Source organism: Triturus cristatus, chromosome 10 (assembly GCF_964204655.1).
Source record: "Triturus cristatus chromosome 10, aTriCri1.1, whole genome shotgun sequence".
In the NCBI taxonomy this organism is placed as follows: Eukaryota; Metazoa; Chordata; class Amphibia; order Caudata; family Salamandridae; genus Triturus; species Triturus cristatus.
Window position 1 is genome coordinate 1,169,894,919 of NC_140593.1, and position 16,987 is coordinate 1,169,911,905.

The 16,987-nt window shown below is 42.9% G+C and overlaps 1 protein-coding gene across 1 annotated transcript in view; it reads right to left on the reverse strand.

The window, feature by feature from the left end:
• Positions 1 to 13,437, reverse strand: part of LOC146796878 (extracellular calcium-sensing receptor-like) — a 179,805-nt gene extending 166,368 nt beyond the window's left edge. The window contains exon 1 of the mRNA XM_085631412.1: positions 13,211 to 13,437. Within this exon, the coding sequence (XP_085487538.1) occupies positions 13,211 to 13,437 (227 nt within the window). The remainder of the gene's footprint in view (positions 1 to 13,210) is intronic.
• Between the last annotated feature and the right edge of the window lie 3,550 nt (positions 13,438 to 16,987).

Consider the following 16,987-nt stretch of genomic DNA (forward strand, 5'->3'; position numbering starts at 1 on the left):
GCCTTAGGCTGGCTCACCTCTTTTTTGGCTAATCGCAGCTTCCAGGTGAGGCAGGGGAAGTTCTACTCTAAGGTTATGGAATTGCAGCAGGTTGTCCCTCAGGGCTCAATTTTGAGCCCGACCCTTTTTAATCTGAATGTGGCTCCCTTAGCTGAGATTGCTGAAGGCTTTGGGATCAGAGTGGTATCCTACGCTGATGACACCCAGTTGGTTGTAGCCCTGACTCAGGAACAACAATCGGGGGCTCCCAACTTGGTGGCATGCCTTCAAGAACTTGCATCCTGGATGGACAAAAACTGCTTAAAACTTAACGGCGATAAGCCCGAGGTACTGGTTTGTGGGAAAAGCACCTTCTGTCTGGTCGTCTGCTTGGTGGCCGCAGAATTTGGGTCCCACCCCTGCTCCCTGTGCCCAGGCAAAAAACCTAGTGGTCTGGATAGATTCTCACCTTTCTTTTGAATATCATACCAGACGGGTTGCGGGAGCCTGTTTTGGAGTACTAAAGGGACTCAGAAAGACATTGCCTGCTGCAGCCAGGAAGACCTTAGTTCACGCACTCGTGACTTCCCGCCTCGACTATGGGAATGTTCTCTATCTGGGTGCTACAGACAGGTGTATGCAGAGACTCCAATGCGTACAGAATGCAGCGGCTCGATTAGTCCTGATGCGACCGAGGAGAGCCCCCTCTAAACCGGCTCTCACCTCCTTACACTGGCTTCCAATTCGGGAATGAGTCCGTTTTAAGGCTCTATGTGTGTGCCATCGCATTATGCATGGGACCTCACCGGACTATCTGCGGAACCTCCTCACCCTCTACATTCCTACCCGCCGCCTTAGGTCTGAGGGGATGGGTTTGGCTTGTATCCCTGCGGTTAAGAAAGCAAAGGATGGGGGGCCGCTCTTTTCAATTTCTGGCGGCCCAACTCTGGAACAAACTTCCAGTGAGCCTCCGACTGGAGCCCTTTGAAGGCATTTTTAGGAAGAAACTTAAGACTCTCCTGTTCCCTCCTGGATAGATCTCAGTATTTCTGCTTTTGCTGCCTCACCGTAGCACGGGACACACTGTTTTTAGTGTAACCAGGCGCTTTATAAGCTCGTTAATAATAAAAATAATAATAATAATAGTAGAGTGAGTAGTAGAGAATGATTAGTAGAGAGTGAGTAGTAGAGAGTGGTAGAGAGTGAGTAGTAGAGTGAGTAGTAGAGAGTAGTAGAGAGTAATAGAGAGTAGTAGAGAGTGAGTAGTAGAGAGTGAGTAGTAGAGAGTGAGTAGTAGAGAGTAGGAGAGAGTGAGTAGCAGAGAGTGAGTAGCAGAGATAGTGTAGTAGAGAGTAGTAGAGACAGAGTAGTAGAGAGTAGTAGAGAAAGAGTAGTAGAGAGTGAGTAGTAGAGAGTAGTAGAGAGGGAGTAGTAGAGAGTGAGTTGTAGAGTGAGTAGTAGAGGGAGTAGTAGAGAGTGGTAGAGAGTGAGTAGTAGAGTGAGTAGTAGAGAGTAGTAGAGAGTAATAGAGAGTAGTAGAGAGTGAGTAGTAGACAGTGAGTAGTAGAGAGTGAGTAGTAGAGAGTAGGAGAGAGTGAGTAGCAGAGAGTGAGTAGCAGAGAGAGTGTAGTAGAGAGTAGTAGAGACAGAGTAGTAGAGAGTAGTAGAGAAAGAGTAGTAGAGAGTGAGTAGTAGAGAGTAGTAGAGAGGGAGTAGTAGAGAGTGAGTTGTAGAGTGAGTAGTAGAGGGAGTAGTAGAGAGGGAGTAGAAGAGATTAGTAGAGAGTAGTAGTAGAGAGAGTAGCAGAGAGTGAGTAGTAGAGTGAGTAGTAGAGAATGATTAGTAGAGAATGAGTAGTAGAGAGTGGTAGAGAGTGAGTAGTAGAGTGAGAAGTAGAGAGTAGTAGAGAGTAATAGAGAGTAGTAGAGAGTGAGTAGTAGAGAGTGAGTAGTAGAGAGTGAGTAGTAGAGAGTAGGAGAGAGTGAGTAGCAGAGAGTGAGTAGCAGAGAGAGAGTAGTAGAGAGTAGTAGAGACTGAGTAGTAGAGAAAGAGTAGTAGAGAGTGAGTAGTAGAGAGTAGTAGAGAGGGAGTAGTAGAGAGTGAGTTGTAGAGTGAGTAGTAGAGGGAGTAGTAGAGAGGGAGTAGTATAGATTAGTAGAGAGTAGTAGTAGAGAGAGTAGTAGAGAGTGTGTAGTAGAGAGTACTAGAGAGTGAGTAGTAGAGAGAGAGAGTAGTAGAGAGTGAGTAGTAGTGAGTAGTAGAGAGGGAGTAGTAGAGAGTGAGTAGTAGAGATTGAGTAGTAGAGAGTAGTAGAGAGTGAGTAGTAGAGAGAGAGTTGTAGAGTAGAAGAGAGTGAATAGTAGTAGATAGTGAGTAGTATAGAGTAGTGGAGTAGTAGAGAGTGAGTAGTAGAGAGTAGTAGTGAGTAGTAGAGAGTGAGTGGTAGAGAGTGAGTAGTAGAGAGTAGTAGAGAGTGAGTAGTAGAGAGTGAGTAGTAGAGAGAGAGTAGTAGAGTAGTAGAGAGTGAGTAGTAGATAGTGAGTAGTAGAGAGTGAGTAGTAGAGTGAGTAGTAGAGTGAGTAGCAGAGAGTAGGAGAGAGCGAGTAGTAGAGAGCAAGTAGTAGATAGTGTGTAGTAGATAGTGAGTAGTAGAGAGTAGTAGAGAGTGAGCAGTAGAGAGAGTAGTAGAGAGTGAGTTGTAGAGAGTATTAGAGAGTGAGTAGTAGAGAGTGAGTAGTAGGGAGAGAGTACTAGAGAGTAGTAGAGTAGTAGAGAGTGAGAAGTAGAGAGTGAGTAGTAGAGAGTAGTAGAGAGTGAGTAGTGGAGTGAGTATTAGAGAGTAGTAGAGTGAGTAGTAGAGAGTAGTAGAGAGCGAGTAGTAGAGAGCAAGTAGTAGAGAGTGAGTAGTAGATAGTGAGTAGTAGAGAGTAGTAGAGAGTGAGTAGTAGAGAGAGTAGTAGAGATTGAGAAGTAGAGAGCGTAGTAGAGAGTAGTAGAGTAGTAGAGAGTGAGTAATAGAGTGTGTATTAGAGAGTAGTTGAGAGCGAGTATTAAAGAATGAGTAGTGGAGAGTGAGAAGTAGGGAGTGGTAGAGAGCGAGTAGTAGAGAGTGAGTAGTTTAGTAGTAGAGAGTGAATAGTAGGGAGAGAGTAGTAGAGAGTGAGTAGTAGAGAGTAGCAGAGTGAGTAGAAGAGAGTGAGTAGTAGAGAGAGAGTAGTAGAGAGTGAGTAGTAGAGTAGTAGAGAGTGAGTGGTAAAGAGTAATAGAGAGTAGTAGAGTGAGTGGTAGAGAGTAGTAGAGAGTGAGTAGTAGAGAGAGTAGCAGAAAGTAGTAGAGTAGTAGAGAGTGAGTAGTAGAGAGTGAGTAGTAGAGAGTAGTAGAGAGTAGGTAGTAGAGAGTGAGAAGTAGAGAGTAGTAGAGAGTGAGTAGTAGAGAGTGAGTAGTAGAGAGTAGTAGAGAGCAAGTAGTAGAGAGTGAGTAGTAGAGAGTAGTAGAGTGAGTAGTAGAGAGTGAGTAGTAGAGAGAGAGTAGTAGAGACTGAATAGTAGAGAGCGAGTAGTAGAGAGTGAGTAGTAGAGAGTAGTAGAGTGAGTAGTAGAAAGTGAGTAGTAGAGAGAAAGTAGTAGAGAGTAGTAGAGAGTGAGTAGTAGAGTAGTAGAGAGTGAGTGGTAGATAGTAGTAGAGTGGGTAGTAGAGAGTATTAGCGAGTGAGTAGTAGAGAGTGAGTAGTAGAGTAATAGTAGAGAGTAGTAGTGAGTAGTAGAGAGTAGTAGAGAGTGAGTAGTGGAGATTGAGTAGTAGAGAGTAGTAGCGAGTGAGTAGTAGAGAGTGAGTAGTAGAAAGTGAGTAGTAGAGAGAGAGTAGTAGAGAGTAGAAGAGAGTGAGTAGTAGAGAGTGAGTAGTAGAGAGTAGTAGGGAGTGAGTAGTAGAGAGTAGTAGAGTAGTAGAGAGTGAGTACTAGAGAGTAGTAGCGAGTGAGTAGTAGAGAGTGAGTAGTAGATAGAGAGTAGTAGAGAGTGAGTAGTAGAGTAGTAGAGAGTAGTCAGTCAGTGCCAGTCAGTGTCAGTCAGTCAGTGTCAGTGTCAGTGTCAGTCAGTCAGTGTCAGTCAGTCAGTCAGTGTCAGTCAATCAGTGTCAGTGTCAGTCAGTGTCAGTCAGTCAGTCAGTCACTGTCAGTCAGTCAGTCTCAGTCAATCAGTGTCAGTCAGTGTCAGTCAGTCTCCGTGTCAGTCAATCAGTGTCAGTCAGTGTCAATCTGTCAGTATCAGTCAGTCAGTGTCAGTCAGTCAGTGTCAGCTACAGCAGCTCTGCTGACCTGGTTCTCTGGCTCTAAAGCAGCTCTGCTGACCTTGTTGTCTCCCTCTAAAGCAGCTCTACTGCCCTGGTTTCTCTGGCTGTACAGCATGTCTGCTTACCTGGTTCTCTGGCTCTAGAGCAGCTCTGCTGACCTAGTTCTTAGGCTACAGAGCAGCTCTGCTGATCTGGTTCTCTGGCTCTACAACAGCTCTGCTGACCTGGTTCTCTGGCTCTAAAGCAGCTCTGCTGACCTGGTTCTATGGCTCTAAAGCAGCTCTGCTTCTTGGTTCTCTGGCTCTAGAGCAGTTCTGCTGACCTGGTTCTCTAGCTCTAAAGCAGCTGTGCTGACCTGGTTCTCTCCCTCTAAAGAGCTCTGCTGACCTGGTTTTCTGGCTCTAAAGCAGTTCTGATGACCTGGTTCTCTGCCTCTAGAACAGCTCTGCTGACCTGGTTCTATGGCTCTAAAGCAGCTCTGCTGACCTGGTTCTCTGGCTCTAGAGCAGCTCTGCTGACCTGGTTCTATGGCTCTAAAGCAGTTCTGCTGACCTGGTTCTCTCCCTCTAAAGCAGCTCTGCTGACCTGGTTTCTCTGGCTCTACAGAAGCTCTGCTGACCTGGTTCTCAGCCTCTAGAGCAGCTCTGCTGAACTGGGTCTCTGGCTATAGAGCAGCTTTGCTGACCTGGGTCTCTGGTTCTAGAGCAGCTCTGCTGACCTGCTTCTTAGGCTCTAGAGCAGCTCTGCTGACCTGGTTCTCTGGCTCTACAGCACCTCTGCTGACCTGGTTCTCTGCACTCACGATGCACGCACCTGACTTCGCGAAAATATATTTAAAAATAATATAAGTTTATTATAAGTACAAATATCTTATTTTTATGACTATCTTAGATAACCTCTTGCTCTAATATGTATATTAAAGACACATACATTTCATTTTGGAGCATAACATTTTTTTGCGGGAGTTGCGCACCCAGCGCGCCCCAGCACGTATATGACATCACGCGGGACCCGCCACCGCACAAGCATCTCGTACCGTAATGCGCATGTGTCGCGAATGCGCGAGTCGCGGACTGGTGGCATACCAATCGCGCACATCACGTAATATTAAATATATATGATGTAACTGAAAAACATGCAGCTGTCGCACACCGTACGCGGATCCTTCACGACTTTACTAAAATAGCGGCTAGAATCCGCACACCCACCATGATGTGTATGCTTTGAGTGCGCGACTCCGATTTTTTTTGGGGAAAAAACATTTTTTTAAAGAAATAATATAAATATATTAAAATAAAAAATGAAAACAAAAAAATTAATCAATATTTCAGTTTGAATTTTATTTAATGTTTTTTTTTGCAATTTTTAGAAAAATATATAATGTTATTTAATGATTTAAATATTTATAAATGAACAGTTAAAAAACTGTAAATAATCAGTACAAAAAAATAGGTATAACTGCTATCACACTAAAAAATTAGCATTTAAAAAACATTTGAAATTCACTGAAAAAAAACATAGGTTTCAGAGACGTTATAGATAGAAATTAGCATTTAAAAAACCTTAGAAATTCACAGAAAAAAACATAGGTTTCAGGGGTGTTATAGTTAGCTGGCCATTTCACTCATACAAAACCATAGAAATTCCTCCGTTATAGTTAGTTCTGCTAACTATAACTCGCGCGCGCGCAATGCACTGCGGATGATGTCACATATTGCATCATTCAAGACATGGTCAGTGACATCACTGATGACATCACTGATGACATCACTGATGACATCATCCATGTGACAAACTGATACAACTCATCATACACTAGTATAACCTTTCATCGCTCACTGTAAAATACAGAGTACCATATTTGAAACCATTGACACACCAATACCAGTTACTACATACCCTCTCACTCATTTCTAAGTCTACACACACAACTACCCATTCAACAATAGAATCATTTATACATGCAGTCACTAATTAATAGAACACTATCAAATGCACTTATACACATATATAGACATTGACACATCAGCAGTCATCTTAGTTGGTTATGCAGTCATCCTACTCACTCATGAAAAAAATTAATCACACTTACATTTACTCACTTACACAATTATCCAACACCTCATTTATTCAAACACATAGTAACTCATTGTTAATATGTTAAAAAATCAACATTACAATTATACACTCATTCATATAGTTACTCTCACAATCACTGACTCTTACACACACTTATTTATATACACCAACTCTCACATACAATGCCTTTTATTTTTTTACTTTGTTGAAGATGTACAACTAAAACATATGTTCGCTCACCAACGCACAAATAAATACACTCAGTCACCCAAACAACTGTTTCCACATGCACTCTTAAACCTATACACCTAGTCAATCAACCATTCACATATCTATGCATAGAGTTACACACACCCCATCCAACCACACACAAACTCAGTGCCCCATACAAATACTCACCCAACTAATCAATAACTAATAAACACACTCATGTAGTTAGTGACCAACTGATGCAGCATGTTATACAACAACAGAGACAGTGATGCACACATTCACATAGTTTAGTTACTAATCCATGTATTAAGTGAGAGACTTTTAATTACTCACTTAACCCCTTGCATGCCCGCCCCTTTCCCCGCCCAGTGCCGCGCCTTTCATTAGCGGGCGGAGTTCATGACGAGCTGGACTCGTCATGGGCACAGCGCCACCGCAGCCCATGACGAGTCCAGCTCGTCATGGGCATTGAAGGGGTTAAACAGACAGTCAGACAGCTACTAAATCCTCCATCCAGACAGTTATATATCCAGTCAATCTTCAATACAGATTGGTATATATATATAATACATATTTAAATTTCAAACTAAACTACATTCACTGGATGATGTCATCAATGATGTCATCAGTGATGTCATTTGAGATGTCATCAGTGATTTCATCAGTGATTTCACTGACCATGTCATGAATTATGCAATATGTGACATCATCAGCAGTGCATTGCGGGCGCGCGAGTTATAGTTAGCAGAACTAACTATAACGGAGGAAATTCTATGGTTTTGTACGAGTGAAATGGCCAGCTAACTATAACACCCCTGAAACCTATGTTTTTTTTCTGTGAATTTCGAAGGTTTTTTAAATGCTAATTTCTAACTATAACGTCTCTGAAACCTATGGTTTTTTCAGTGAATATATATATATATATATATATATATAAATATATATATTATATATATATATATATATATATATATATATATATATATATATATATATATATATATATATATATATATATATAGAGCACACACTCAAAAGGGTCACAATACAAAAGATTTATTTTTGTAATGCACTTTGACTGCAGACAGTCTTATTCGCACAGAGATTATCCTTAGATTGCCTCGTACATATCTCATTGGACATAATGGACTAGAACACTACTATGCTGTGTTCCTTGAAAACAGCAGCCATCTTGTAACATATTTGATTCAATTTGAAATATACAAAACAAATTGCAAATCTTATTGAAAACCATATGCTATAACACGAGTTGTATGCAAACATCAAAAAGGTTCAACAAATATAATATATAGTGCATTAAGCATATATATAATGCTGGTAATGATGACAAAACTAATAATGCCAAATGTAATGTGATGAGTGCCGCAGGGGAGTCAACATGTGTCCATCTGCTGATGCTAGCGTTTAACCCAATGTAAACAGATGCATAATATGAAAACATGGAAATATGGAAAATATTGTCATATTCTACAGCCCCATCATAAAGGTAAGATGCTTAAAGTGCCCGTATCTGTTCAATCACATATGAGTATTGGTGAGAGTGCTACCTGTGAAGGTGTACTATCTTAAAAATCCCAATGGATATGATAGAGAGACCCCAGTGGTCACATGCCTTCTAATCCTTCCCCAAGGATATAACCTATACTTGCTCAAGACAATGTCTTGGCAAAATGGGAACATGTTTGTTTGCATATACTGTCACGTGTTTCAATAGTGAATATATGATTATATACAATTCCTGTGCCAAGTGTAGGCTAAAGTAAAAAACACTGTATATTTCTTCAAATATAAATGTCCTAAATTGCAAGGACACTATCTCTATCAAAATAAATGACAGTCTGTGCAAACAAACGCGTTACCTGACCATGTCATGAGTAATGTAATATGTGAGGTCATAAGCAGTGCACTGTGGTGGTAGGGGCGAGAGTTATTGTTAGATAACTATCACTGCTGAATTTCACTGATTTCATTACGAGCATAACCTGAGCCTAACCATAATGTCCCTAGTCTTTTCAGTGAATTTCTAAGGTTTATAAAATGCTAATTCGTAACTATAACGTCCCTATAATATGATGATCTAATACTCACTTTTAAGAATATCATATTCTTAAATAACAGATGTTCCTGCATTATCTTTGTTAATAGGCCCTTTGGTGATTCTTTGGCAATAGGATGACAACCAGTTGAGCGTCTAAACATACATTACTTAAAATACGGATAAGTACCAGTGCAACGGTCTGGTATCCTTATTGTCCGTTATCTTTTTTGTAGAAATATATTGTACCTGTAACCTTTGTTTTTTTCAGTGCATATCTACTTTTTTTTTAAGTAGTAGTCACATTTGCAGAGTGGTGGAGAAAGGGGCCTCCAAGGACCTCTCAGCAATCGCGCTCGGTGGGACATACTGAATGTAACAGGATGGTTTGCTAGCCCCCAAGGATCCTCTGGAGCCAAGTGGACTACATCCTCCAACCAGCAGCGCCCCAGGAGGTGCGTTTGCAGAGTCGTGGAGAAAGAGCGCAGGGCCTCCGGTGAGTTCCCAGTCTTTTTTTTTCTTTTTTCAGGGCAGGCCAGCTGCGTAGTCCCACTTCCCTGTGCCAATTTAGGCCCCAGGGACCCCATCCCCCTGTGGCCAGTTCATTATTAAATGTGGAGGGGGCCGCTTGGCCTAGGGGGTCAGGGTGCCCCCTTTTTTTGATCTATTTGCTGTGACATGGTTCAACCGGGTCAAAAGGCATTTAGTAGTAGTAAAGTTAGGATTCCTAACTTTACTATTTCTAAATGCCTTTTGTTAATACAGAAAATTGTAAAATTAGGATTTTGTCTCAGTTTAGTAGTAGTAAAGTTAGGAGTCCTATCTTTACTACTACTAAATGCCTTCTGTGAATACCAAAAGTAGTAAGTTTAGGATTTTATCTCAGATTAGTTCTGTGAATCGGCCCCTGCGTTTTTAACGCATGCGTGGTAATGGCATGCATAGGTCCTTCATGAAACCCTGGCATTGTCACATTTTCAGGCCATTTTCTACATCCTAACCCTTTACAAGTACATTTTCAATGAAAGCTGCACACTGCAGCCACATGGGGGAGGAACAAAACCACTCTCATAATTCCAGTTTATACATTCCTGGTGTATAAAGTGCTTCTGCCATTCTACATTGTAGCCACTCACTTTGTAAAGCACCATTCCCATCTTACTCCACCCATATATAAATCACAAAACAATACAGTTTTATGTGAAGATGCTTTGTTGGGAATTTTCCATGTCACACACAACTCACAGGATGCTGTGCGTGCAGTCCGGGATAAGCGCTACATGGAGGGACCGCTTCTGCAACCCTTGATGACTGTTATGGTAGAATGCCTGACCCTAAAATGGCGGTCTCATGATGACGTGGGAGGTAAATTTTCCTGATGGTGCAGAGCGCTGAAAGATATGCGAGGAGGCATTTGTTCTCAAGTCAACGCCTGTGGCAAGTGAGGAGCGCTTTATTGTGAGCCCAATGTTGATGTGAAGCGCTTAGCAGCAAGATTATCTTTGTGATAAAGATTTTCTTCGAGATCAAGATTGGCCTTTATTAAAGGTCTCTGAGCCCAAGATGGCGCCGGATTACTGAACCACCGCACCTTTGTATGATTCTGTTCTTGCTTAACTCTTAAGTAAGGTTTTGCCCGATTTCCTCCTTCTCTGTCAACATAAGCTGGGGGGCGCCTTGCTTTAATTATCAGGCTTCCATCTCTTATTCTGCAATGTGTAGGAGCCTTCCATGTCCAATATAGTGCACTGTTGTTTTGTGTTGTTGTTTCCCTGCCATTTAAGTCATCAGCATACCTCTGATAGGCATCCAGCGGTAGATGGGACTTCAGAACATTTTTAGGGCGCTCGGTCCACTCAATATCTTTCAACATTGCTAGGTTTGCCCAATATAACATACTAGGTTATGTTGCCTTTTTTCAAATTGCGCCGGTCAGGCGATTTCAGGTCTATGTATGGTCCCCAAAGGTGAGCAGAGGGGCCGACTGGACATCAGACACTGTCTTCTTCTTCATTTTGCTTTTCTATGTTTATTGAATGCACTAGCAATAGATCTAACTATAATGTAACTGCAATTGATTCAACTCTGTAACATGCCTTAATCCTCATGTAAAGCGCTCTGATACCTCCGGGTCTAGCCTGGACTTCCTTGTCTCCTCGCTATGTCTCCTACCCCCTCCCCACCTCTTCCCTCCTTCATTTTTGCTTGCCTCCCCTATTCCTTGAATCCCTTTCCCCCTACCTGCTTTGTTTATCCCCCGTCTATGCTCCGCTCAATCTCCCTTCCCGTCACCCTTTTACATTATCCCCTTACCCTTCTACACGCCGTGAACACATGGATGTAACTCATAAATGACGTACCTTCTGTATTAATGTGTAATTTGTAACCTATGCAACCCTACCAGTCCGACTCCCCTACCAGCCTAATTCCCTATTATGGCCCCCTCTAGTATGCCCTTGTCTAAAGCACTCCCATTCCCCTTGTTGGGGATGGCTCCAGCATTTTTGCCCTGGAGTCTCAGAGACCCTTCTGAGAGAGTCCACAGTGACAAGGGAGTCTCTCACACAGTGGAGGTCTGGGATTGATCGCCTTACCACTGGAAACCGTCTCCTACCCTGCTGGAAGTCGGACACTGTGCTCATGCTGGGTTTCCTTCCCCCTCTTCCTCCCTCCTTCATTCTTCTAAGTGTGCCCATGACCAAAGCACTCCTCTCCCCTTGTTGGGGAGGGATCCAGCATCTATGCCCTGGAGTCTCAGCGACCCTTCTGACAGAGTCCACCGTGACAAGGGAATCACACTAAATGGAAGACTGGGAATGATCCCTTTACCGCGGGGAGCCATCTCCCACCCAGCCGGACATCAGACACAGTCACTTCCGTGTCTCCTCGCTGTGTCTCCTACCCCCCACCCCTTCCCTCCTTTATTCTTTGCTTGCCTCCCCATTCCTTTCCTCTCTCCCCTGAATCTCTCTCCCCCTACTTGCTCTGTTTTTCCTTGTGCCAATTATACACTTAATTTCCCTCCCTGTTGCCCTTTTACCTTACCTCCTTACCCTCTACACGCCTTGAACCAACGATGTAATTTGCAATTGACTTACCTTCTGTAACAATGTGAAACTTGTAACCTATGTAACTCTCCCTATGTAAAGTGCTCTGATACCTCCGGGTCTAGCCAGCGCTATATAAAACTCAAATAAATAAATAATAAATAAATAAATAAATACATTTTAAAAAATGCAGAGAAATGTGGTGCACCTGAACTTCACATACCCCAACATTTAAGAACAATTGATATTGCTACACCATTTCCTAACATGATCGCCTATAAAATCAAAATTATAACATCTCAACCTGTTTTAAGATCTGAAGTGACAACCAGGCTCTGCTGCATCTGTGGGGTGAAGGGTATCAAACGTGTCTCTTAGTTGGCACAGAGCATTCTAGCACACACCCATTGCCCACTTACCTAGCTGCGTGTAAGTGTGACATCAACCTTCTTGTGTCAGATAGTCAGCTCTGGTCCTGCACCCTCACTGAGGCACTACCTCTCTAGCGATTGCTACTCCCACTTCTGCACCCATGTCCAAAGGCATTACTTCCTGGAGCGCAGCTGCCAATTTCCTGCTGGCAATTGTTGCACCATACAATCATATGGTGTGTGCTCACATCCAGTCAGTCCAGGGTCACCCGCTTCTTAACCCCTAATGGATTGCTTCCAGCTACATAACTGGTTTCTACACATGAGTGCAACAAGATCTGAAGCTGCTCCCCCTAATTAAAGGGACAACATACGGTAGCTAATAGAGCTATTTACCATTACCTCCTGCAACAATTTTACAATTTTGTTAATAAGTTTACTAATACTATAACAATTTACTTTGCATAAAGTGAAGACTTTGATATCTTGTTTTTTTTCAGGAATATTTCTCCTATGCATCAGTGCTTATTTTGTGGAAAAATAAGTGCCAATGCTTAAAGCTCTGTTCAAAAACCCACGCCGGCACCCGATTGCTAAATACCATGGCAATGTAGTCTGGAATCCATCTCATGTTTCTTTAATCCACTACCAGACACTCCCTGCTGCTTTATTCCACTCTTACAGGTCTGCTTTCTCCCTTTTTGATATGTTTTGTCTTTCTATTTCTCCTTCTTTGCCCTCTGAGCATTTTTCCTCTCCTGCTCTCATGAAATGTCCGAATGATAAGTGCCAGTCCCTTAAAATGAGTATCAGAAGGTCCTACCAGCAACTACCAGCTCAAATTCAGCACTGCCTCCAATGGGAACATGTGCTGCAAATTCAAGCTGCCTACATGATTAACAACAATAAAGACAGTCTCAGAGTCGGAACATCAATCAGCATTCAAGAATAGCATTGCCCCATGCTTTTGTCCATGGCAAAGCTGCACAGTGCACTATTTGAATTCAGGGCAAAATGTAAACAATGTAAACTCACATTACCCAATATTAACTCAATGCCATAGGACTATATTTCATCCAAATTGTGCCAAATAACCACTACACCACATAAACGCTGTGAATTGTTTCAATGTATTAATGCAGAAAGAAGTATGGTATCAAAGGCGATCTAATTACCTTTCACATTGCCTGGGAACAGGGGGCTCTGTGAACAAAGACTTGATGGAAGGGTAAACTGTTTCTTCATGAACAGAAGCCAGAATGCCAAATACTGCATCCCCTTCCCTGGAGTACGTCTCCATATTTGGTAGTGAGAGTTCACAAAGGAGTGGTCGGCCATCAGATGCAGCAGTGGACGCAGTTGCCCACAAGACCATTACAATTATCATGTATGTCATATCCATTTCCAGGTTTGGAACTTCTTGGGAACCACACTGGGCCTGCTACTATCTAGAGATGATTTTCAAGCTAGAATAACAAAATGGCGGTCAGTGTCTCAGGGTAAAATAGTTGTTTAGATCTAAGAACATGCTCATGGCTATCATAACCTATTGATTACTGTTCTCAAACTTGACATAAAAGTTATTCAAATCGCTCAGTACATCACATCTCACAAGCTTTGGGTGGCAATCCATTATTACCATGGCACAAATTAACATGAACCATTGACTCTTGAAGAACCCATAACCAGTTGTGATACCTTCTTAGTAGCCATTAGTATAGTAGCCAGTTGATGGAGTTATTTAGATATGCTGCACAAGGCTGTTTACAGCCTACTTAGCAAAGTGCCTCCCCGACGCACTTTCCACTCTGATAAAACCCCCCTCTGTAACCACTGACACGGCCAAAAAAGAATGAACTTGCTGCAATTAAATTTCTCATTCATTTCTCTGGAGGTGAACAGCCCACTATTAGCCCACTATTAGTTTCTATCGCATTTTTAAAACAAAATGCATGTTGTAGATTCCTGACCTTCTCTTTCAGTAGTGGCATAGTCCTGAACCCATTGTAAGGGTTCCTGTAGCAGTGTAGAACTTAAGCCTGATAAGGACATTGCTCGTATGACTGAGCATGGAGGGTGAATGGATTGGGAAGTTATCAACTGTCTCCTAGCTTTCTGTCATATTGTGTTAGACAAGGGTGACTGAGTGCAGGAGATTAGGAAAACATGTGGCAGCTTGGTGAGCATAGCAAAAACACAAATTTAATATGCAGGTTCCCTTGGATCATAAAATTGTGTTCACTGTCACAAATCAGAACCATCTACCTTACGCAACTCCTAATGCAGGCATGTGCACTGCAAAGACATTCACTGATAGATCATAAAGTATTTTTAACGGCTGATTATTCACATGTTCTCTCTTCCCATTTCGTCACTCACTTCAAACATCCACTCACTATGGGCCTGATTATGAGTTTGGTGGTCCTCCTGCAGCACCGCCACCGCAGCACCCACAGGAGGACCGCCAAGCCCATGGTGCACCTGCCCGCTGGTTTCTGAGTTGAATCCAGGGTGGGCGGGTGGTGTTGCGGCAGTCTCCCAGCAGTGGCTGTGTTAGGCTCATAGGAGAGCCTTAACAGCTGACTGTTGCCTTGACAGCACCTGCAGCACATTCCTGCACGGTGTGGCATGCACCATGTTGTGCATGCCAGACTGTGCATGAATGGGGGTGCAATTCCAGGGGGAGCATAACATGTGCCCCCCCGCATGCACCCCCAGGCCCAGAGGCAGTGGGGGGGCCTAACAGGGCCCCCTTCATTAAATCTCCACCACCCTTTTGAACTGGGCGGTGGAAATACAGCTTGGAATAGGCTCAGCAGTGCTGCAGCAGCACTGCCAGCATATTACTGTCCCTTTCCGCTGCACCAATGCTGTGGGATCCTGTATCCCAGTGAAGGTGGTGGTCCTGGGGCAGTCCGACTTCCAACCTCAAAATACTGTGGACGGACCTGCATTGATGGCCATAGTCGAACCACCACCACGAGTGCGGCAGTACTGAGGACATCGTACTGGAATTAGGCTCTCAGTCTCAACAGAGGTAGAACGAAACACACTTTCTGAGCTTAGGTTCCATAAAGTGTATTTTTTACATCCTCATCTTGTGCTTCAGATGCCTAGATCTCACGAGGGGCATTGTACTATACTCCTTTGATACAGTCTGCAAACCCATCCATGCATGACTCATCTGGTCCAATGCAGCTCCTTAAGCAGGGATAGTGCCCATTGATCAAGGCCTGCATTTATGCAGCCGACTTGTGCCTCATCCTTCCCCAGAGAGCCATGCTTGGTTATAACATCACAGTGAAAGGACTTGAATCTAAGATGAATGAGGAGAGTGAGTCTGTCCACATATACCATTTCCTACTTCCCACTACAGGAGGACAAGGCTTTTGAGAGGTCCAGAGCGAGGGTATAATCTGTCACCCTGTACAGAACTGAATTATGGGGCTGTGAAATCGTCAGGTGCTGTTTTGAAGGGAAAACGAGTTTGCTCGATCGCTTTTTAATTTGCCCCAAAGTACCTCCTGGTGCATTATTTCTTTGACACAGATCTCAAGACAATTGATTACCTTTCTGTCTTGAGACGATCATTATGTTGGGTAAGATTGTGGATAACAGCTGACCTTAACTTTTATAGGGCTTGTCTACTAGAAGTCCTATCTCTAGGTAAGGCAGTTTCACTGCCAAGGTTAGGCCATGGAAAGCATTAGTTAAGTACCTTGGGGTTAGAAACCATGTGGTATGAGCCTTGTTCTATGCACCAGACATCCAAGGGCACTTCGAAAGCTTATTAGCATTGTGTTGTGTGCAGGAGTGTATACAAAATGGTAGTTTAACTGACACATTTTTGGAGTTTAAGCTGGATGGGACTTATTAATCCATGAACTACCCTGTGTATTTTCTTCTCTTCTTTGCAACAAATAAAATGCATTAATATGATGACGATGGCATGAGGCCCAAAGTGGACTTTAAAAATGGCGCTGGGAGAGACAAATAGCGTGTCTGCAGGTCAGTTGTTGCATCTCCTTCCAAACCATTATCTATAAGTATGATGGCTCCCCTATTCCATCCACTCATAGGGTCTGTTTGTGTTCTCTCCATTGTCAGTGACTGGACCAGTTTCTACACGTCCACAGGTTCATCTGTTTCAGCCGTCTCCATTTCTCCAGCGAGAAACTGCTGGCCGGATGCCATTTTCTTCCTGACCTAACAGCACCAGAACATCTATGAATGGTCAAGTCAACTTTCAAATTTTTTAAATCTTAGGCTGCCTTTTCGTTTATGGTGCTAATTATTATTTTTTTTTTAAAATGGCCAAGGTTTTATACAATACAGAACTACTTTGTTGCCCAAAGATCCTTGCGATTTAAATAGAGTCTACTTTCTGTCTACAACACATTACAAATTGAAAAAAAGCACTTACTGAATTATCAGAGATGTATATGAGCGTTTTAGACCGAAGAGAACCCGCATGTCTGCACCGACTCGAACAATTACAGGACATTTAGTATGAGCAGCAATTTTATAAGATTTTTCTCTCCTAGGCATGCAGGTCACCAGAGAAATGGCTTCATATTAATCACCTATGCTGATCCCGTGGTGGTCCACCTACCACCCCACAGACAGTCCTCCTCCAGGTAATGACAGGTTAAATCCAGCAGAAAATAACCACCTTCCATAAATACAATTATAGCCTGTCTGCATACCAGGTAGTTATCAGGCACAGCTGTCAGTGACATCTCCATCATGACGGACATCTGGTGCACTTCTGAGGCTACTCTGAAAAAACTAGATTGTGACCAAGTGAATGAACTCAGTCATAAGCACTTGCTGATGAAGCGCGTGTGCGAACTTTAGTTCACAAAAGTAAATGCTGCCAGGGGCGGCTAAGGGTCTGATTTAGAGTTTGGTGGAAGGGTACTCCATCACAAACTAGAAGGATATCCCATCCG